Genomic DNA, 22727 nt, shown 5'->3' on the forward strand with positions numbered 1-22727 from the left:
TCATGCCATCTGTACCAATGACATCACATTCTTCCCTATGGCCACACCCACTTTTGCTATTACCACTCCCAAACAACTCTGCCACTAGCAAAACGACAAAAGCACAAAATTGTAGCAAGGGGAAATCAAAACCTCCGCGAAACGTCATTTTATATACAGAGATACAACAAATTCTAGAGAGAAAGGTGGGATTCTAGAGAGAGAAAGGCAGGGAGCGATGTGGGAATCGATCTGCCTAACGTTAGCTGCCACCGCTGGCAACAATATCGGCAAAGTCCTTCAGAAAAAGGGCACCGTGATTCTTCCACCGCTCTCCTTCAAGCTCAAGGCATGTTCCTTCTTCTCATGTCTCGTGTGATGTTGTTGTCTTTGTTGTTTGGTTGCCCAGAAAGGCAAAGAAAATTATAGAAAGTTGGGGATCTTTTGTATCTATGTTGTTGTTACTCCTTTTTTTTTTTTTTTTTTGTGGGTTGTTTTGGTTCATGACAATACGAAGAATGTGACTGAATTAAGCGGAATAGGTGTTTTTTTTCTTTCTGGGGTCTAAAAGAATGAGGATTTTGAGGTTGAAGGTTGTGAGTTTTTCCCACGTTTTCTTGGCAACCAAATGGTGCTGCTTGACTGGGATCTCAGAAATGAAAAACTTGTTATTCAGAATTGTGACTTTTTTCCGGTACTTTCTCCGCAATCAAACTGGGGATTGGTGTGAAGATTTGACAAAATTGGATCAAAGTTTTATATTTATTGATTTTGAGTGAAAATTATATGGAGTTGAAGCCTCAAATTAACAGTTTGGTTCATTCATATTCCTGATGGACTTGGATTGAAATCAATTCCATGGACCCAAATCCAGAAGAGCAGTTTCATAGGGAAGATGGTGTTTATGAATGCCGTGGAATTGGGATTCCAAATCATGTTCATTCTGCACCTTTTCTTGCCTCTATGCTATTCCTATCTAACTTGAGTTTCTTTGTTTGTGGTTACAGGTGATTAGAGCTTATGCTTTCAATAAAACTTGGATTGTAGGTTTTTTGATGGATATAATTGGAGCTCTATTGATGTTAAAAGCTTTGTCTCAAGCCCCTGTAAGTGAATTGGTGGCAAGTAATATTGTTATTTTCTTTACATGACATTTGCTTTTATGGCCTATGACATCTATATTCCTATAAATTCTTTTTCCTGTCAGTTGAAAAACACTACCATTGCTGAAATTTGGGGTTATGACATATTTGTTTTGCTACCCTATGAAGCTGTTTCCTCCAAAATATGCGAAGGAATTGCTCTGTGTGGGCATTTGGGCCAGTGGCCTTAATCTCTCTCTGATTTTTTCATATAATAAAAAAGAATACTTTGCCATTTCATGGGAACAAATTTATTGGAAAGATAGAAAATATTACTTCTGAATCCATCCATACGCCATTGCTACAATTTTGGGTTAGGAGTGAGAAAACAATACTATTTAAATTTTGAAAGTGTATGATTTACGATATACATATATGTCTTGTTATTTTATGAGGCGGTAGCTTCCAAAATCCCTGAATGAATATGCCTGAATTTGCATTTGTGCCGGTGGCCTTAATGTCTCTCTGATGATGAATATTCATATCATGATAAAGGGGACATACATTTCATGGGAACAAGTTTATTGGAAAAATAGAAAGTATTAATTCTGAATTTATCTGTATTGTTGTTTTCCATGGTAAGTCCACCTTGTTAATCTTGAACATGAATTTTCAGGTATCTGTAATCCAACCTGTTTCTGGCTCTGGTCTTGCTATTCTTTCTATCTTTTCCCATTTTTATCTAAAGGAGATCATGAATCCTATTGACTGGATGGGGATTGCTATGGCAGGGATTGGCACCATAGGTAATGTAAGTTCTTGACAATTCTCTTTGTCGAATATTGCAATTGCAATGATCTTGTAGGTATTTTTATATCACAATCCTGACATTGTCATGATTATTTATAAGTAAAAAGTGATGAGTGAATAAGCAATGAAGTTCTACTTTGAATACTTTCTTGCTTATTTACACGCAAGTGAAAACTAGGATTTCTTATGGACTACATCTTTGAAACAATTCACTCGAGGATACAGAAAAGAACACAATTTTTATTGCTGTGGAAAAGTAATGGCTTCTTGCATCTATGCAAGCTTTGGGTCAAGCCCCTACAACCAAAATAGGAAATAGTCATCTTGTGGAAGAAGAAAATTGCAAGGCAGCTACAAATTAATTGGGCAGAAAACTCTTCCAATGGACAGAAAATTGTGGGTAACTACATAGAAATCAAGTAATGTAACTACATAAAAATTGCAAGCGAGTGGTCTTTCCAAGCCAACATGTAAGATTGTCTCCTCTTTAGATGGAGTTGCTTAACTATTAAAATTGAATTATGAGATGAATTATCAGAACTGTTGTCTTGGTTTCATAAATCCTTTTTTCTATCTTGCTCCCTGTAGAGCAATATCTTCATTAGATCTTTAGCAATTGTGTAGTTTCTTATTGCCTTTACCCATGCCATTTTTGTCAACCACCTGCCCTTTGCCTCCATATACATGAATCAGATTACTCCTCTGTATGGGTGCATTTATAGTCTTTGTTTTACGTTGTTGAACCATCTTCAACAGCTTTCACTTGTCTTTTTATCTATTGGTTTCCCCTCTACTTTCTTCTGAATCCTCTTTTATTCTTTCTTTCTTTTTGTTGACGTTTTCCATCTTAACATCTTCATTTAGTTACTTGTTTTTTAAACATGTTTCTTAACTGTATAACATCCTTAAAACATCGCTAATCTTTTTGATAGGGTAAAACATAACCAATATTGTTGTTTCCCTTTTTCTATATATTTGCTTTGCAGGAGTTGGAACTGGAGGGGAGGAGCAAAAGGCTTCTTCGATATCAATTTTCCACTTGCCTTGGCTAGCATTCAGTGTTGCCATCTTGTTTGTAGGTATCTTATCCCATTACTATGGTTCCATGGTCAGTAATAATTTCAAGGCATCTATTATGTGAAAATTCTATCCATGTCACAAATGATCAACAGCAAGTACTAAATTGTAAGGCAGGAGAAATCCCCTTGCTAGACAAATAATTATGGATTTATGATAAAAGGCAGTGTAAACTGTGGACCTGGCACAGCTGCCAAGTTGTGGGTGCCTGTAGGTGTCTGTTACATAACCCTCCAAAACGAAAAGTCAAGCCATTGAAACATGACTACATTAAAATATTAAATTACATATCTAATCCAAAAGTATGATAAAATGAGCGCTAAAAACCATAGCAAAATTTAGAAATTAAAGTGGTGAAATTGTAGGATATGGATCCCTTACCATGGCACCTTCTTGATTTACATAATGGTAACAAATTTGTTGATACAGGCTTGGAATTTTATTAGCATATTCGAAGGTGTTGTTCCAATTGTCAAATTATTGGACATGGTTGGGAACTTGTTGAAGTATGGCAAAGAAAAATGAAAAAGTAAACAATGCTTCTTAGCATGCTGGCTTGGAATCTCATTAGCATATCACATAATTTGAGCTTTGAAAATAATGAGCACCAATAAATGCCTTGTCCTCTATTTTTATGATATGATTATATTGAATTTCATTCATACTGTACTTTATCCTTCTCACGGTTAGAGGGGCTATATCAAAGAGAATGCAATTTCTTCTTCATTTAGTGAATTTATACAATTACATATAGTGATCTTAAGCCTTATAAAATCCTTGGGAATTTAGGTACTTCTTAATGGATGGCTTCGTATCTATAGGCGTCAACGAAAAGTACAGGAGATGGTAAATTATATTTCATTGATCCTGGCACCTTTCATTTTTGTTCTTATTGGTAGTTTTTGTTTATTTATTTTTCTTTTTTTAAAAAAATTTAAGTTCTATGTTTTCTTATACTATATTTTTGGAGGTTTTGAACTGTGCAGTGCCAACTTTGTTTTGTAGATGCAATCTGAAGTTGTTGAGGAAATCATATACGGCTTGGAATCTGGCATTTTGTTTGGGTACTATTCCCTCCTAGTCTCTTTGTAATTGGATGTCTATTATCTGCTTGGATTTTCCTTGATAGGCAAAGAAAATTTATTAAAAAAGCACCGAACAAAAGAAGGGTGCACAACCCATGTACATGGGGGGCTATAAAAGGGGTGCCAAAAGGTGGGAAAAACAACACCTGCAAGGCCCAAAACACTGAGGAGTCCCCATATGGTCTATGAAATCAAACAAGGATAAGGGACTAGTACCTATGAACTGGTCACACCATGGGAACATGGTTGAAACAAGAAAGGCTTCTAGAGATTGAGTCCAATACTCCACCCTTTCAAAAAGTTACGTGATTACATTCTTGCCAAATAGTCCAAAAAAGGCACAACGGTGGTTCTCCAAGCTTTTGCTCTCTTAAAAAATTACATGATTACATCCCTGCCAAATAGTCCAAAAAGGCATAACAAGGTGGTTCTCCAAACTTTTGCTCTCTTTTTCCCCATCAATCTCCTATGCCAAGTCAGATTTATTTTTATTTTTTGGCTAAGGATGTAGGTCGGTTCAACAAAATGTTAATAAACTATGTTTCTTTTGTCTAGTTACTGGTGTCAAAATCTGACATGGTACATGGTGTCTGGTCTGGCAAGTTCAAAAAATTGTGGTTTGCACACATGTGAAAATATTAACGTGGCAGAACATTTGACTACTTCACATCTATGATGATATATTGTGTGATCAGAAATGTAGTTAGAACTTAATTAATGGTGTGCAAAAGTGAACAATCAAAAAGCTATTAAAATCTTTTGATACATTTACTAAACTTGTGGATTACTGTTTTTTTCAGTTTTTAGTCTGCAACTTTTTCCTTAAAAAATGATAATAAAAATCGCGTTGCAGGATGGCTTCCGTCATATCAAAGATGGGATTTGTATTCTTGGAGCAAGGCTTTTCCAAGATTCTGGTTCCCATATGCATTTCAATCAGCATATGCTGTAGTGCCACAGGATTTATTTACCAGGTATTTTGAACAATTGGCATGGTTTGCAGTTACACTGCATCTGAGTAACAGCCCCCATTCTACCACAGTTCTTTTATTTTTGCCATGCTGGAAACTTCAATGATATGAAACTTGGACTGTCTACATGCAAATAGTCATATTGCATTACAAATTCTTTGAACTCTGTTGGCCTATTGTATGTGTTAAATTCCAATACCCTATGTCTGTCTTCTTCTTCACTTGGGGCTGCATCTACTGCTTACCTTTTCCTTTGGCTGTTGTGTCTATAAACAGAGGCACATATTGAACAATCACAACAATGTTATTTTTGTAATTCTTTGTAAACAGACGAGAGGCTTGAAGGATGGGAGGGCAATTGTAGTGTCCACATGTGCTGCTGTGGCATCAATCTTGACTGGTGTACTTGCTGGGATGCTTGCTCTGGGCGAACAACTTCCTTCAGCTCCAGATGCTCGTCTTTCGCTTTTATTTGGATGGTAACTTAATAGCGAACTCACCTATATTGCTGTCATTTCCAAAATATCTTAAAGAGTCTAAGCCTCGGGCTACAGCATATGGAACATGGTGCATGTTAAATGGCGAAGGCACCTACTTAAAACTGATCCTAAATTTCTTGTTACTCGTTTAGGCATTGTAGGAACTGGCAATGCTGCATCTAGAAAGGATTAGGTGAAATTGCTTATAAGGGGTCAAATACTCAAAACTCTAGATTTTTCATGCTTGTGTATAACTTTTATTTACTTTAAAAGCCTCATGTTGCAGGCTACTTATCATTATAGGAGTGATCCTACTAGTAAGTTCGACATGGCTAGTAAGACACCTTCCACGACCATTACGACATTATGTTCAAAGTGGTGTTGAGAGGAATTTTGGCTTCAAGCATTCTGGATCGCGTTCTGGAACACGTGTTAGGGATTCAAGTCCAAGTGCAGTTATCCAGGCAAGCACATTGCATCATTTGATAACGTCTCCTGCTAAAGCGAAGGCTTGAACTGAAACTATTGAGAAGAGTGTTGCATTTGCTTAGATATCGAGGATGTCATTGTCCTGATTGCATGTATATCGTGACGGCCAGCTGGTCTTGTTGATGATGGTGGTGTGTACAGTAGTGCACCTGCTTACAGGTTGATCGAAGGGCATGAAGTTTTTGAGATCATTCCTTCAATGATACATTTTTTACACCCTGGATTGCAGTATCTCTATGTTCCCAAGTGTGTTATTGGCACTTTCATTCCGTTCTATAATTTTTCCTACTTAAATTTGTTATGGAACCTATCATGAAAGTTCTTGCATGTTAATACCTAGACCTAGTTGATTTGTTTCACTTAATGCCATTCAGGCTGAATGGGTCGCTTATTATACTTAGAATAAATATTCTTTATTTTGTAAGAAATTACAGTTCATACCATTATACATATACAACGGTCAGAGAGTTCAATGATTCGATAGACGAAACATTCGTCAAGGAATGGACTAGGATTATGGGCTGCCAAAATTCTTTCTGATAGTGATTATAAGCCATTCTTCTTTCAGTTCTCCCTGGTCCCTACCAAGTGTTCATTGAACCCACATGTTCTTGGATGAATTGTACACTCAACATTCATCTTATACAGTAAAAGGAACAGATCTTCATCTTTATTGTTCATATTGTACAGCATAAATTAATGCCGAGCAGCAAAGTTCCTCTTATGGGAGCTATGGCAAAAACTTTCACTCCTGCAATCATTCTCATCAGTTTGGAATCTTTTTGCTTCCCCTTTTACTAGTTTCAACTTTCAACTTTGATTGCTGTTATACTCGGTTCTTTTTTTGCCTTTTTCTTTTCTCTTAGTCAGAGATATTTCCAAACTAATACCAAGCAAAATGGTAGTCAGTGATAAGGACAACAATGACAGAGACAAATGTCTGGAGAAACAATACCTGATTCTGAGTTTAGAAAGTTAATAAAGGAGGGACCCCCCCACACACATCTTATAGGATTGAAATTCCTCTTCAATCAATTCATGGTTTGTCTGGTAAACAGGTGCTGGCTTTTTAGTTGTTGCAGCAACCCATCTAGGAATTTAGGATGAGGAAAATGAGAGGAGGGGACCCCCACCCCACCCCATGAACAGAGGCAACACCCATCTCCACCTTTTTCTTATTGTTCATGAAATAACCAGACCGGAGGGCAGAGGTCCACCACAACTTAGACATCGATTGAAAACTCCAGAAAATAGAACACACACCTAATCTTGAGAATCTCAAAGGCATCATGGAATTCATGATGTGACCAATCTCAATGGTCCACATTGTAGCATGAAGGGGCATTCATGCCACTTTCTGAATATATATTAAAAAAAAAAAAAAAAAACTAGTTTTTTTATGGGCTCATGGTTTTCTTTTAGATCCCATATTTTTTTTCTTTTATTTCTTTTAATAAAAATAGCATATGAAATTGGGAGAATGTCATCGTTTCCTTCTTCCCACCTTAACCCTAACCCATGTCCTTTACTTCACTTTCTCTCTATTGTTCATCCCATTTTCTTCTTGTCGACCCTTTATGGAGATTGAGGGCTAGGAGGTGGAGGGCAGGGCAGCCAGAGTAACCCCAAAAATTGAAGTGGAGATGGGGAAGAAAGTGGGGGAGATGTAGGACAAGGACATGTTTATAATTTCACATGCCCATTTTAAAAAAAATAAATAAAATGGAAATTAATGGGGTCTGAAGCAAAACCCCGGCTAGAAAAGAATCCCACTTTATTTGATTCCACCCTTTTCCCCTATTTTGGTCAAAATGACATCACTGTCCCCTTCATACAGTGTTTGGTTTAGTGTGGTTCATCACTGGGACAGTTTGCCCTATGTAATAGGACCCTCAGTGGGTAATCCCCAGAGAATACCATGTGATTTGCAGTTGTCCCACTCATACAATGCCAACTATATTCAAATAAGGCCAACCTTATCTCTTAAAAGTTAGGCACATGAACAGAATTTTTCATTAGTGACAGATCAGTTGGGCTCCTAAGATTCTGGACACTGATTTTCAGTAGTACTACCCTGCTACTGGTGACTGTTTACACCTAATGTAAAGGTTAAAAAAACCAAATGACCAATGCTTTTTTCTTCACACTCTTTGAGGGAAGCAAGAAAGAATCAACTTAAAGGAAAAATGGTTTCGAAAGTGAAAGAATCTTCAAACTTCAATTCTATATCTTTGGAAACTCCTAAAAGGTGCAATGTGTTTCCTTTGAGAATTCCATAACAAAAGGTGAAAATATTTGCAGTCAGCAGTAGACAAATAAGGTTACCCAAACATTCTAAAGGCCTCAACATCCTAATAAGATCATTGAGATTTATTCTATCATTTGACTTTGGTTTGTTCTTTGTAGTTTCATATTCTTTGTAACAGAATCTTCAATCAAGCCAAGTACCTAACTGTTGATCACTATAGGAATTAGGAACGGTCGTTATACCCTTCAACATCAAGGTCCCTTTCAAATGTATATAATCAACTAATTTCTGGTTTAGTTTATGTTTTGATAGATTTTCTATATTGAATTTTGCTACTCTCCCTAGCTTATAAGGTAGGAAGATGTAAGGTATGCAGTATACAGCCACCATATCTAAGCTAAATTTACTTAAAAGACTACCATGCTTAGAAACTTGTACAAACGTGTTATGGGATGTTGATTTTCAGCATCCTAAAATTTCATGGCAAGAAAGAGCACTTGGGGGTGTTTGGCTTCCAAGAAACCGTCTCTTTGAACCTCCAAATGATCGCTTTCACTGGGAGCAAATGCTACGTTTGCTGCACCATTTGTGAAAGGTTGTGGAATCAAATCCCTGTTAACCTACATTTTCCTTTTGTATCCACATCCTTACCATGCCGAACCCCACCAGCACTAAAACAACAAAAAAACACTCCAAAATGAATATGGCTCAGAAACTAGGGAAAAAAAAGTTTAATATAGTAATTTACTCAAAAATTATGATTCTCTATCATTTATCTTTGCATGGGACCACATGGATTTCTCACTGAAATCACTTTTGAGTTGTCTAATACTAGAGATTTACCACAAACTCTATGTAGTCCTGCATCAATGAATTTACCACCAAACCGATGGTAGTCCCAGTCATCCCGTCCACTGAAAGTAGATAATTGAGCTACTGCCGTGCGGGGCCTTCTCATTTCGCACTCCAAGATTCTCCCTAAAACTGTTTACTCTCTTAATCTCAAAGTATTCTTGTCCTTTTATAAGTGGTAATAAACTGATATGACTTCGAAATAGTGTCAATTGACCTTTCTACTATAATCCAAAGTGTGTTGTGGAACAGCAAGGATGATTCTACTATAATTCAAATCACAATGAAGGAAAAATGTAAATAGCAATGCACGATAAGTGGTCCAATATGAATAGATTCTTGTACACAACTTAGAATGATGATGAATCACATCAGGTTCCAATTTTAGGAGAGAGACCTACCACCCAAAATGAATTTCACTGTGGATTTTGCGACTTTGGATACTCGCCCTGTTGCTCCATCTGCCAGCTTTCATGAGAAGCAACATGCTCATGGGCCGGAGTGTATTGCTGCAAAATTCAACCAAAATACAGAAGATGTTAGAAATATCACATCTTGGTTTGTCTCTGATTGTCTTGTGTCCCCAGCATAATTGGAACATAATTTTCTAAAATCCTGCAATTAGAACTGTTTCCATGCGTAGCGGCTTTGCAAACTTCTATTTGCTAATCATAGCACAACGAGACCAAAAAATGGATGTTAAAAGAAATTTTCTTTGATTCTTGGTGTTCTCTCATGACAACGGATCGAAGGGATCATGTCCAGGCATGATAAGATTCCTATACATAAATTTTCTTATGTTATTATTTTTTTTTCCTTTCAAAATCTGTCATTTTAATAGAAATTCTTTTTATAAAACACTTGTCATTTGAACCCAATCTTCCCCTTCATGTCTCTTTTCTAATCTTTCTTCAATTTTGAATAAATTAAGCACAACTAAAAAACTAAATAAGTAAATAAGCACTGGTTAGGTTGGGGCAATACCTCCATCTTTACTAGAAGTTCTTTGGCAGTTGGAGCAGAGACAACTATATGCCGAGCACCTGGCTTGATGAAGCCTTCTTTGACACCGTTGTCAAATAATGCAAGCAAAAAGTTGTAGTACCCATCAACATTTAGCAGACCAACCTGTGTAGAGTAATGCCTAATTAAGATATTATTGTTCACCTCATCCAATATTCTCTCATGAAATTGCCACTCTTGACAGGATTTTGCATTTTTTACCTATACAATGCCACTCTGAGCTTACATGAATTGTAATATATGATGCAAAAAGATCATTCTTATGCTAGGATGTAAGCTTCTCTCTCTCTCTCTCTCTCTTTATTTTACAAGGAAAAAAAAGTATAAGAGATCGACGGATTACTGGTTTTTTATGAATTCCCAGTTGCGACCATGTAATCATCTCCAGCAGCTCTTCCATGGTTCCATATCCTCCTACAACAATTTGAAACTCAAACAATAGTATCCTGAGTATATAGAAGATGATCTACTTTTGTCTTTAAGGAATATAATGTCCAAGGTAGTTACCAGGAAGAGCAATAAAAGCATCAGCTTCTTGAGCCATTTCAGCTTTCCGCTCATGCATGTCCGACACAATTCTTACTTCTCCAACAGTTTGGCCAGATATCTGTCACCATTTTACCCATGTTAACAATATATTAGTAGTCCATTGTTCACATGCTCCAAGCTGCTCACAAGATTGAAGTACTTTCCATCATAGGGAACTAGAACCAACATTTAGAGTAGCCAGTAGCTATATTTTTCCTCAAATCTACCTCAATAACCATTAGAATTCTGACACAAAACTTAAATATCCAATAAAAATATGAACTGTTGTCCCTATCTATTTCAAACATTGAAGACCCTAGACAGTTAAAGAGTAAATGCCATTATCAAATTGCTCTCAACAATAATAACTCCAGTTAGCAGAATGTTAGTTCTAAGATTTTGATAGTGCTTGGAAACTGCTCTTTGAAAACATACCAAAGGAAGCATCATATGTAAAGCTTATTGAATAAGGGAGAGATAATTGGATTGAGAACATGGTTACCTCAAGAGGCATGAGGGCTCTTGGAATGACACTGCACATAAAGAGCAACCCATATGTTAGCAAAATGATATAATCTAAACCAGAAATGTTTAGCTTTACATCGATGAAAGTTGACGAGTTTGAAGAAATGTTCCTTAGTTTACCCAAGAACATGGCAATCTCCATCATACACCGTCTGGGAAATCAAACCCATTAATCCAACACTTCCCCCTCCATAGACTAAGTTTATCTTTCTCTTTACCTGCAACCCACACCCATAAAAACTTAAAATGAAAACTCATAGAACAGTAATACAGAAGCATGGAAAACCCAACAACAGGCCTATCTTCGGATGGAATCATCGAAGAAACCGAGTTAGATGCACCAAACCATCCATCCCATAGTCGATAAAATACAAAACAAAAGCTCAGTGGTTTTTTGGAGCAAAACCCAAAACCCCAGAATAGTCACATTATGCCAAAACAGAGGAAATCCAGTTCAATAAATCATCAAAATAAACCAAGAACCATAATCCAACACCTGTTCCATTTAGTCAAAACTGAGTTCAATTCATCATACAAAATGTCAAGCTCATCAAAATATACACGGAATCATAAATAAATAAATAAATAAATAAAATCATGTTCCAAGCCCAGAAACTAAAACCTATTCCATTAGCAAACAGGACAGACCCAGTTCGACACATCAAACACCCATTGCAAAGCTCCATAAAATGAACACAAAATCATAAAAAAGATCATGTTTACAGAACCAAAGCCCAGCGATGGTGGCATTTCATCAAGCAAAAGAAACCCAGTTCAATTCATCAAACACCCATTTCACAGCTCCTTCAAATGACTACAAAATCATACAAAAATTCATGTTTTGGCACCAAAAACAAAAACGTCCCATTAACAAACAGAAGACGCCCACTTGAATTCGTCAAAAACCCATTTCAACTCCTAAAAAAAAACAGTAGAATCGTCAAAAAGGCCCTTTTTGAGAACAAAAACCAAAACTTGGAAAAGCATACTTGTCTTAATCAAAGAAAGATTCAGAAAGAAGTTGTAACGAGACAAACGAACAAACCAGTTCATTTCCCAATTCCAGAGCAGCATCACTGAAAACTTTCCTATTACCAGAGTTGCTCCCACAGAACACACAAACCCTCTTGAATTTGCTTCTTGTGTTGCTTTTTTCTTCCATTCACAACTCGTAAATCTTCTCAATCCAATTTCAATCTCAAACCATGCAAAACAATCAAAAACCTATATATACAACCTTTACTTTCATTCACTAATACTCAATCTTTCATTGAAAAATCAAAAGCAGAGAAGTGATAAGCAGAACTAGTTGCGTGAAAGAGCATCTGGGTCTGTATTGAATTTGATGAGTCAAGCATTAGAAATGAAGAAATCAGAGGAAGGCCCTTGTAGAGAAAGACATGAAGCCCACATGCTCCATTTCCTTTCTAATCCAACGTCTCTCTGTCGGCTTTTAATATTATTAAAATTAATTAACTATTCAATCAATGGTAATTTTTTATTCTCTTGAAATTTTCCACTGTTTTTTTTATTTCCATTTTTTTTTTTTTTTTTTTTGAACAAATCGTAGAGTGGAGAGACTAAGCTGTAAAGAAAAGAAACCAAAAAAAGCCTCAAATGGCTTCCACAGTTCCACACTTGTGGAGTTTTTGGAAAAATAATAATAACACAGGTGAATGAAAAAAAAAAAACAAACCAATGATATTTGCTATAAGATTTCAATTGATGGGGTTGTTGAAGAACTTGTACTTAAGAGTATGGTATGATTATAACTGGATTAGGAGAGGGTAGAGTAGGTAAAGAGCAAAAATGGAAAGTACTTGAAAATGGGATGATTCCAAATATGTAAAATGACAGGGCACCACTGCAAAGAAAAGAAAATGATGAATCTTCAGATGCCCAACAGGTGTCCACTCCTTTTTCTTTTTCTTCTTTTTTTTCTTTTTTTATTGCCTCTGATAAACTTTCTTTTTGTCTTAACCATATGGAACGCTACAAAAAGAACCGGTGAAGGTTCCAAGGTATGGAGTTTTGGCCTTCCATATATATTTAAAAAAAAAAAAAAAAAACCTTCCTAGTGTGTTTGGGTCACATGAACCTCAAGGTATTTTAAATTTTTTTCTATAAGGAAATAGAAATGCAGGTCACACTTACATTTTTTTTTTAATTATTCTTATAGTAGAATATGTGCAATCTAGATGGAGATGTATATTGTTTTCATAATTTAATATGTTGTTTCAATATTATGTACATTTTTTTACCGTGATATAAACTTTTAGTTTTCTCCTTATCACCATAACTTTAGAAATCAAATTCTAAAATATCAATAATTCAATATTTTTTAAAAAAAATCAATGAGTAATAAATTTGTTGTTATTAAGTTACAACTTGGGTGAATTAGATAGGTTGATGACTAATTCGAATCCAACCAAAATTGAGAAACAATTAGTTTAAATTTAATTCAATCTAACCTCTAACTCAAGGGGTACTAAATTCAATTTCAACTTAACCTTATTTTTTTAAAACTCGGGTTAAATTTGAGTTGGTTAAATTAAATTCGAGTTGAATAAATTGAACTTGGTTGGTCGAGTTAGACTTGAATAAATTGGATTGCAGGATTCAAAACTCATCCATAATAATTTTTAATTTTTTTAATATATTTATATCAAAATTTAAATATTAAATGAAATAAAATTTCAAGATAACGATAAAAAAATTATATATCTTTATTCAAAATGAAAAAATATATTATATAATTATAATTTGATATTTTTAAAAATCTAAAAAAATAAATATTATTATGCAACATAATAAACATTATAAAATATTAAAAAATATTAAATCAAATTTAGATTATATTTTGATTATTTGAATTTTACCCAAGCCCAACTCAAATTGAGTTTGAGTTGAGAAAATTTAAACTCAATTCCAGTATTGAAAATTCTTGTCCAAGTCAATCCAAACATCATATTAGATTTGCCAAATTACACCTCTAAATAAATATAGAAATAATTTTGTTTTGTTATAATCATCACCCTTTTAATTTTTACTTTTACTTCAAATAAATTATTTTATTTAAAATTTATCATGGTAGATGTAGCAGTAATTTGAAAACTTTATTTTATAAATTAAAATAGAGTATCAATAATTTAATATTTGAAAAAAAAAATATGCTTTTGCATGATAAATTGAATAAAGTTCTTATTTATAATTCTAACTTTATTTTATATAGTAAAAACTTTATTTTAAAAGTAACTCAATTTTTAATTAAAAAAAATAGTATAATTATCATAAATCGATTACTTATATTACTATATTTTTATTTTTATTAATGATATCTGATAAATCCTAAAATTATCTCATAAATAACAATAATGATGATGATGATAGAGAATTATTCATTTTGCTTTTAAAATTTTCTTTATTTGGATAAAATGGAAAATGAGAGAGAGAGAAAAAAAGATTGAAAGTGTTATGAATTTTTTTTTTTTTATATTTTCCTAAACAAATAAATAAGAAAAGTAAGGGAAATTGCTTTTATTAAAAATTTAATTTAATTTTTCTCAAATTTTTCATTGATATCAATTAAAAATGTTCTATCCACCCGTTTCTTTCCTTTTATTTTTTCTAATTTATTTTCTTCAAACTTTTAAAGAATAAATACAATAGTTTTTTTTTAACTATTCTATAATAAAAAAAAAATGAGTGAAAATAAATTACAAAGTAAATGACATATTAAAAATTGTATTACTTAATTTGTTTCATCGACATTTTTATTCCTTTTATCAAAATCATTTAAAAAAATATAATTATGATCTTCAATTTTTTCAATATAATTATAATTTTCAGTTTTTTCAGTAACCCTTCAATGAAAAAATTAGTTTTCATAAATGAATTATTTATAGTTTATTTGAAATTCCTTTTTATAAATGAATCAAGTAGAGTTTTAATAATAAATAGCTGAAAAATAGGAATTTATTTTAAAAAAGAAATTCAATTTCAAAATAAATCAATTAAAAAATAAAAGTTGATTTAATATAATTTTCATTTACAAACTAAATAATATTTTAAATAATTTTAATTTTGTTACATGAAGAACTAATAATAATAAAAATTGGTTCAAAAAATACACATTTTAGTAAAAAAATTATTTATAACAATTTTTTCTTTTTAAAAAATGATAAATATAGAATAAAAAAATTTTAAAATTTTAAAATTCACTTACCATATTTTGTCATAAGCGATTAGCCAAAGTCCATCCAACTAAATAAATTAAATAGCTTTTGAGGAGTGTTTATTAACATAAATTAAAAGTGTGAACTACAAATTTTATTTTATTTTTCACTATCACATATACTTTTAATTATTTTTTCATCTAAGTAATGTTTAATAAAATTGGAAATCAAGCACTACAAAATTTAATACGGAATTATAAGTGCTAGAATAATAAATGTTGAATTTAATTTACCCATTTCATAGTGGAAAAAACTTTTTTAAGTTTTTATTGAGACTTTAGGTAAATTTTTTTTTATGGCTTATTGTAAATTTTTTATTAAAATATTTGATTTTTTAAAATTAAAAAAATTATTATTTTTTACATTTTAATACTTAATAAAAATAAAATATTGAAAAAATAAACTATATAATATTTAACACTATTAAGTATTAAAGTATTATTTAAAAAAAAAAAAAAAAAAAAAGACACAAAACAGCGCAGTCTAAAAATAATTTCTAGCTTTGTACTTATTATATGACTTTTTTTTTTTAACAAAAGTAAATTATTGAAGTTAAGTAGTTAGAACAATTTTTTACGATAATTTATTTCCAAATATAAATATTATTTTTTTAAAAAAAAAAATAGTTGTTTTCCCTGGTAGAAAATTTGACATCAAACATTTTGATCCAACGCATTGTCTAACTTCAAATTTTTAATTGTAAGAATAAAATTAATTAACTCTGGCCGGATTCCGGCCCCAACAGTCGCCGGATTGTTGATTTCCTTAGTATCAAACTGGAGTCCAAAACAATTTCGAAATTGAAACACATTTCACACCAAACCCTTTTTCCCACACACATTATCAATTCTGCTTTCAATACAATTCACAGGGAGATTCGCGTTAACGTACCCATTTTCACTCCAAACGAAAATCCGCAATCTTGTTTGCTGTCCGTACAATTAGATCTTATCCGACACTCATCGACCATGGAACTAACGTCGTCGTCGTCGATGGAGATCAAAATGAGATTGTCGGTGTAACCGTGAACAGGATCCGACTCAGGAAGGCGTTATTTGAGAGAGAAGGAGCGGGTATTGGGGCAGAGCTCTGAGATCTTAGACCCAAGTTTCAAGAATCCGATACCTTGGTCGATGGAAATGACACCATTATGGCCGCCGCCCTAGCTAAGCTAACCGGAATGGCGGACGCGTCTGGAATTGGCCATTGAAGCTGCAGACGAGCTGGAGTTTCTTCGATCAATGGGGCCTCCTCCGACGAGATAGAGAGTGAAGCTAAAGCCCTTGCCTCTTGGGCTCCACATTGCTTCTAATTACGGTTTTACCACTCATCTTGTTTATTTATTTATAATTACTTATTTATCTGCAAGGAATATAATAAAATAATAATACAAAAATGATACCATTAATAAATATTTCAATGATTGCTCCAGCCACGTGGAGACAGTGATTGTGAAATTACATTCCACCACATGCATCCGCATATATTATTAATTGATATCAACGAACCTTTTGGTGTTTTTCTTTTATGAGATGATTTTGCGATAATTTAAAAAATTGTATTGTAATGAACAAAAAATATATTTTTGTGATGGAAACAAATACTCCTCTCAATAAAAAAAAAAAAAAACTCATATATAAAATATAAGAAATCATAAATTTGGAATTGAAAAAGAAAAATGTTTTCAAAATTTTCTGATATTATCTTAGTTTCCTATTTTTTTTTTTAATAAAAAATAATTTCTAAGTTCAAATGCATTTGGATTTTTCTAATATAAATGTCTCTTAGGAACTCCCACGTCACAAATTTGCTTCCATGCAGATATAATGTTTTATTATAATTCTTTAATGATTGAAAAACTGAAATTAATTAAAAAAATTTTAAATATTTGTGCTAATTGATTAATTTTTCCATTTTTTGAATTTTGTTATTAATCAATATTAAAATTTTGAATTTTTTATTAGTTAAGTAAAGTCTAGGACACGTATACATTGACAACTCTTTTTTATTATTTATAACTTATGTTGCCTGGGGTCTGGCGAGACACGTGGACCACTGAACCTCACCTGAAAAGAACAGAAGATGATCCCGTATGGTCTTTTTGGTCGCCGACCAATGAGCTTAGGGGAACACGTCATGAGTGGGACCCTCTGGAAAAGAGAGTGGGTTGGGAGAAAAGTCAGCACATGGACGACACCTCATCAAGATATGGTGGACCCTGTTTGTCGGTTTGACACGTGGGCCACTCAATTTGAGAGTTACTTATCATGAAAATTTTATGTTTATTATATTCATCAAGGTGTCGCCTTGCCTTACATTACACGCATTTGAATGAATCTGGATGAATCCATTTCTAGGCATCACATGACCTAAAAATGACGTTTGTTTCTTGTCAGGCTTTTGGGTAGTTGCATTCATTGAAAAGAAAAAATGTTGATTTGTGACAACATGCCCAATAAAAGCTTAGATTTTTTATTATTATTTTTTTTATAACCACTGCGCCTAAGGGAACTTGAACTAATGATCATTAAGGAGCAAATACGAGACCGGACTAACTGAGCTACCCCTCAGGATTGTCTAATTTCAAGCAATTTGAATGTATAACTGATGCAAATATGACCCATAAAACACAACTAGATTGGGAAAATCACTTTCACATCATTGAAGGAATTGCTCTAGGTCTTCTTTATCTTCACAATTACTCTAGGTCTTCTATTCATTGGGATCTAAAAACCAGCGACATATTGTTCAATAATTACATGTACTCCAAAATATCAGATTTTGGCTTGGCAAGAACATTTGGAGAGAATGAATCTAAAGCAAAACACAAAAAGGGTTGTTGGGACATAGGGAAGGATCACTATTTCTTTTGCCTATCAAACAACACACAACAAGTGATTGCTACTTCTCCAAGCACAACCTAGAAACATAATGCATGCTTGAGATTGTGAGTGGCAGGTGAAATGTAGCCTTTTCTCAAGCAGACTGCACTCGAACTTGTTAGGATATGCAAGTATTACTGTAGGCCAGGGTCGTGAATATGTTTTACTGGCATGTCAAGGCTTGGGATCTACGGAAAGATGGCCAAAGCATGGAGTTGATGGATCCAACAGTGGCCACTTCAGGTTCGATGAGTGAGCTCACACTATGTGTTCAGGTGGGTCTCTTCTGCATCCAAGAAAGTGCAGAGGAATGGCTGACCATGTCAGATGTTGTTTCAATTCTTAGCAATGAAAGAACACAATTTTACCTACTCCAAGGCAGCCAAACTTTCATACTCTAATTAGTGTTCAAGACACTGATTCACAAATGGAACAGCCAAAACACTACTTGAATCATGTAACACTCTCAGCGGTAGAAGCTCGGTAACCACAACCAATACCATTGTTTGTAAACTAGTTTATGGACTCAATGCTAGCTGCCAGAATAATTTCTTATCTCTTCTTGTTCCCCTTTTTGATTTGGCTACTGCTTTGGCTAACATAATATGCTATACCCTATTCCATTCATGCAGTTTAATTGCACATTTCAAAATTTGCAGTCATCTTCTGACTTCAACTTCTTTATGTCAATGGTGTAGATCCATGTTTGTTCATTTTATTATAATCGTTTTTAAGTAAAGATTCTAGTTTCAAGGTTTTCTCTTAGGAATAGATTTCTCTTAGGTAGGGAGACACAGAATCTTCACACAATCAGCATTTATTTCCAAGAAAATTTTGAGGGAGCAGCAGGAGTAGTAGGAACTCCAAATACAAGCTAGACATGATAATGAATTCAAAAACTTCTGGCTAACATAACTTGGGAGTAGCAGGAGTAGTAGGAACTCCTAATACAAGCTAGACATGATAATGAATTCAAAAACTTCTGGCTAACATAACTTGGGAGAAGCAAGACACATCTTTCTTACTGATAGCTAGCTATGATATATATATATATATATTTATATTCCATCAATTAAAAGGTGCATGAGTCCAATAGACAGAAAAAGGAATTAGCAAATAGAATGGAACACAGAAACTTATAAAGAATATAATTCACCTCTTACAAGTCAATTATAGCCCTTTCCCAAACAGTTGAGACATTTTTGTACCCTGCAATACCATGGGAAACCATCAATTCTTTATACCTGAAAAAAAATAAAAAGAAGAGAAGAAAAGAAAAGAAAACTATGACAAGATATGCTTTGCAAAATAGGAAAAAATAATCAAAAAGGTTGGTTAAGAATCAAAAGTTGGATTCCTAAATTTTCAGAGCAATCAAACTGAAAACAAAAGAGAATTTTTTCAAAGCAAATGCAACTCCAACCTGTTTCCATCACAAGTAGGGCAAACACAAGGGTTTATAACAACAGGGTCGTACAGAGGAGACCATTCGATTGTGGAGTTTCCCTTGCATAGCTTGCATATGTAATAGCCTTTTCCTCTACAAACTCCACAAGGCAATGCAACCTTTTTCTGCAGAAATGCCAAAAAATCAGTCAACCCCATCAAAATTATATGTGTATGTGTACACAGAGAGAAAGAGGCATCTCTTACGCGTTTAGCGTCGGCAGCTGCTCGAAGCGTTCGCATGGTGAGAGAGGAAGCGAGAGAGAGAGCTAACATTCCGCCGGATATGATAGCAGTTGCAGCACCCAAGGCCCTGAGTGGCTGCGGCAGACCGCCCATCATATTCTTTCTCACAGGCGTTTCCTCAAACACTTGGTGTGCCTGCAAATATATACATATATAAATTATTATTAAATTTGAGTTGAATCGGGTTTATCGGTCTTTTAATTTTTTCTTTCCCCGAGCATGACTTTTAGCCAAGTCGGTGGTTCAAATGGGCCTCTTACAGTCCAGTCCATTTTGTGGAGGCCCATATCCAGCCCACATTAAACAAGATGGCCCAGAAGTGGGCTAACGTATCAAAAGGGTTTTTCAAAAGGACAAGCATACCCCCACAAACCAAATGGGTAACTGAATTAACTGCCAACAGAAGGGCTTTCCCAAAATAGGAATGCTAATTGCTGTCAAAATTTGCATCCGCCTCTTCACCGCTGTTTCCTTCATTTCATTCCTCAATTCAAGCAAAAATCTGTTTTTGGGTGCTTTCAGAAAACACATCTCCAAACCCCCCAAAACTCCCAAAACATTTCCATTCTCCAAGAAACATTTCCCCACAACAGCTTTTTGGCAACAGTTTTTTCAAGTCAGAAAGCAGCAAAAGCCAAAATCCCAGGAAGGGGGAGGAGAATTAAATCTTGTATATGAAACTATGGCAAGAAGAGTTCCCTCAGCAGAGACCCATCTGATCCACCCTGCCCTCTCCATCTCCCTTCTCGCTGCCTGGATTGCTGCAACAATCGCCATTGTTGCAGCTCTCTGTGGCACAAGATTCCGGAAAAAACCCACCCCATCACCGTCTGAATCATCTTCTGTAAGTCAAACAACGAAAATCCTTCAAACAGGGAGCCCACCACCAGCCACGGCGGCAGTTTCTGTGCCAGTAGAACCATCTCCAACAGGAACAGAGATGGAAGGGGAAGGTGGGAGTCGACCGGAGAAGACTCAGAGCCTGGAGCCGGAGCCGCTGCCGCTGCCGCTGCCGCTGCCTCTGCCTCCAATACGGCAAGTAAACGAGATGGGTCTGACCCATATGCCAAGATCAGTATCGGTTTCGCAGAACAGGGGCGGAGGGTTTTTGGTGAGTGGGAGCATAAATCTGCCGAGAAGCTTCTCGGTGGCGAAACACCTGCCGTTTACGAAGGAGGAGAGAATGCAGGGGAGGAGAGAGAGATCGAAGCAGCCGGATTCCATTTGGACGAAGACGATTCTACTAGGAGAAAGATGTAGGGTTCCCAATGAAGATGAACATGTATATGATGGCAAGGGACAGAAGATTGAGACCTACCAGCCGAGGGGACCCAGATCTTTGCCGGTTTCCCGGACGAATTCTTTCATTGACCGAGAAGCAGTTCCTTGCTAAACGGGAAAATGAGAAGGAAAATAAAGGAAAACAGAAGAAAATGTGGGTGTTCAATCGATTATCTCTGTGTCATCCATGGGGTTTTTGCTGCTTACTTTCAAGCCATGAAATATTTTTTAGGATGATTGCAGAATGAAAATGGCCGTTTTCTGCTCCACTCTGATCCTGTTTTTAGGATGCATGATGAGACCAAATCTCATTTCTCCCTTATTTTTAAAATTTTTTATTAGAGGTAAGCATGTTTCTGAATTTTTTTTTCAAATTTTAATTGAATCAAAAATTATTTTTCTATGGAAGAAAAACTTAGTGCTTCTTTGATGACTATTTTCCATAATAGTTTTCTGTTTTTCATAAATAAAAAAAATAAAAAATAAAATAAAAATAAAAAACACATTTGATAATTAAAAACTATTTTTTACTTTTTATTCTTAAAAATATAAAATAAACTATTGTCAAATAACATTTTTCATAAAAAAAAATACATTTGATAATTAAAAACCGTTTTTTACTTTCTATTCTTAAAAATATATAAAAAAAAAAAATGTTCAGATAACATTTTTTCAATTATTTTATTAAAAACAAGTTAAAAATATTTTAAATTATACTTTTGTTTTAAAAAATATTATACAACAATTTTTTAAACTTACGTTTTTTAACTTTTTCAAAGTTAAGCTAAACTCGCATTTTTCAATTAAAAGTTTATAACCAAAGTGTTTTTCAAGGTTTCTATACTTGGTTGGCTAATCTTATTTAAACAACTTAATATGAAAGTTATAAAAAAAATATTGTTTATGATAAAAAAATATATTTTAATATTACTAAGATATTCCCTTAAAAATTATGATTTTGCTTTTAAATTTAACTTTAACTTTCTAGATTTAATTTTCAAACACAATATTTAAAAAATGGGTTGATGGGTTTGGGTTCAAGCCCCTACACCAAATGGGTCAAGCCCACTAGTTTAGGATCCCTTTTAGATTCAAGTTGAAAAAATTTAATATTTATTACTAAGTTAACTTTAAATTAAATTATGTTTAAGTTGTTGACTTAAAACTTATTATTTAATTCTTATTTTAAATATTAAAATTGTTTTATAAAATTAACTTAAATTTTATTTTAAATCATTAAATTGACATATTTATCTTCATAAATTATAATTAGGATAAAGAAGATTGAGTAATAACGAAGATTGTAAAATAGTAAAAGAAATCGTGAAGGTAATTAAGGCAAATGAGGATAAAAATGTAAAATAAAAATAAAAATTTATGAATAAATTAATTATTTTTACTTATTATTTAACATTATTTTTTACTTTCAGTCATACCATTAAATTATTTTACCGAAAATGCTTAATTCAGCCAATGGTTTAAATTAAGT

At 33.9% G+C, this 22727-nt stretch overlaps 3 protein-coding genes across 7 annotated transcripts; 1 reads left to right on the forward strand and 2 right to left on the reverse strand.

Annotated features, from left to right (window-relative positions):
• The first annotated feature begins 153 nt into the window (after nt 1–153).
• LOC117913143 (probable magnesium transporter NIPA9) lies at nt 154–6455 on the forward strand. Of its 2 annotated transcripts, XM_034828082.1 has the most exons (9): nt 156–328; nt 987–1085; nt 1738–1867; nt 2858–2946; nt 3738–3794; nt 3954–4012; nt 4887–5007; nt 5335–5483; nt 5770–6455. In XM_034828082.1, exons 1-9 carry the CDS (start codon nt 218–220, stop codon nt 5996–5998), a joined length of 1044 nt encoding a protein of 347 aa, XP_034683973.1. In that variant the 5' UTR covers nt 156–217; the 3' UTR covers nt 5999–6455. The 2 variants fall into 2 exon arrangements, with proteins under 2 accessions (XP_034683974.1, XP_034683973.1); XM_034828083.1 differs by lacking the exon at nt 3738–3794 and having other exon boundaries at nt 154–328.
• Nucleotides 6456–9264: 2809 nt separating this feature from the next.
• LOC117912248 (cytokinin riboside 5'-monophosphate phosphoribohydrolase LOG8) lies at nt 9265–12581 on the reverse strand. Its single transcript, XM_034826764.1, has 7 exons — nt 12194–12581; nt 11269–11366; nt 11126–11156; nt 10603–10702; nt 10439–10509; nt 10057–10200; nt 9265–9581 (listed from the first exon to the last, which is right to left on the reverse strand). The coding sequence occupies exons 1-7, from the start codon at nt 12308–12310 to the stop codon at nt 9489–9491; spliced, it is 654 nt and encodes a 217-aa protein (XP_034682655.1). The 5' UTR covers nt 12311–12581; the 3' UTR covers nt 9265–9488.
• Nucleotides 12582–16094: 3513 nt separating this feature from the next.
• Nucleotides 16095–20138, reverse strand: LOC117912271. 4 transcript variants are annotated; one of them, XM_034826800.1, is made up of 4 exons: nt 19919–20138; nt 19689–19837; nt 19422–19474; nt 16095–16745 (listed from the first exon to the last, which is right to left on the reverse strand). In XM_034826800.1, exons 1-3 carry the CDS (start codon nt 20051–20053, stop codon nt 19432–19434), a joined length of 327 nt encoding a protein of 108 aa, XP_034682691.1. In that variant the 5' UTR covers nt 20054–20138; the 3' UTR covers nt 16095–16745; nt 19422–19431. The 4 variants fall into 4 exon arrangements, with proteins under 4 accessions (XP_034682691.1, XP_034682693.1, XP_034682692.1 ...); XM_034826802.1 differs by lacking the exon at nt 16095–16745 and adding an exon at nt 17318–17533; XM_034826801.1 differs by lacking the exon at nt 16095–16745 and adding an exon at nt 17842–18551.
• Between the last annotated feature and the right edge of the window lie 2589 nt (nt 20139–22727).

This window comes from Vitis riparia, chromosome 4 (assembly GCF_004353265.1).
Source record: "Vitis riparia cultivar Riparia Gloire de Montpellier isolate 1030 chromosome 4, EGFV_Vit.rip_1.0, whole genome shotgun sequence".
Classification (NCBI taxonomy): Eukaryota; Viridiplantae; Streptophyta; class Magnoliopsida; order Vitales; family Vitaceae; genus Vitis; species Vitis riparia.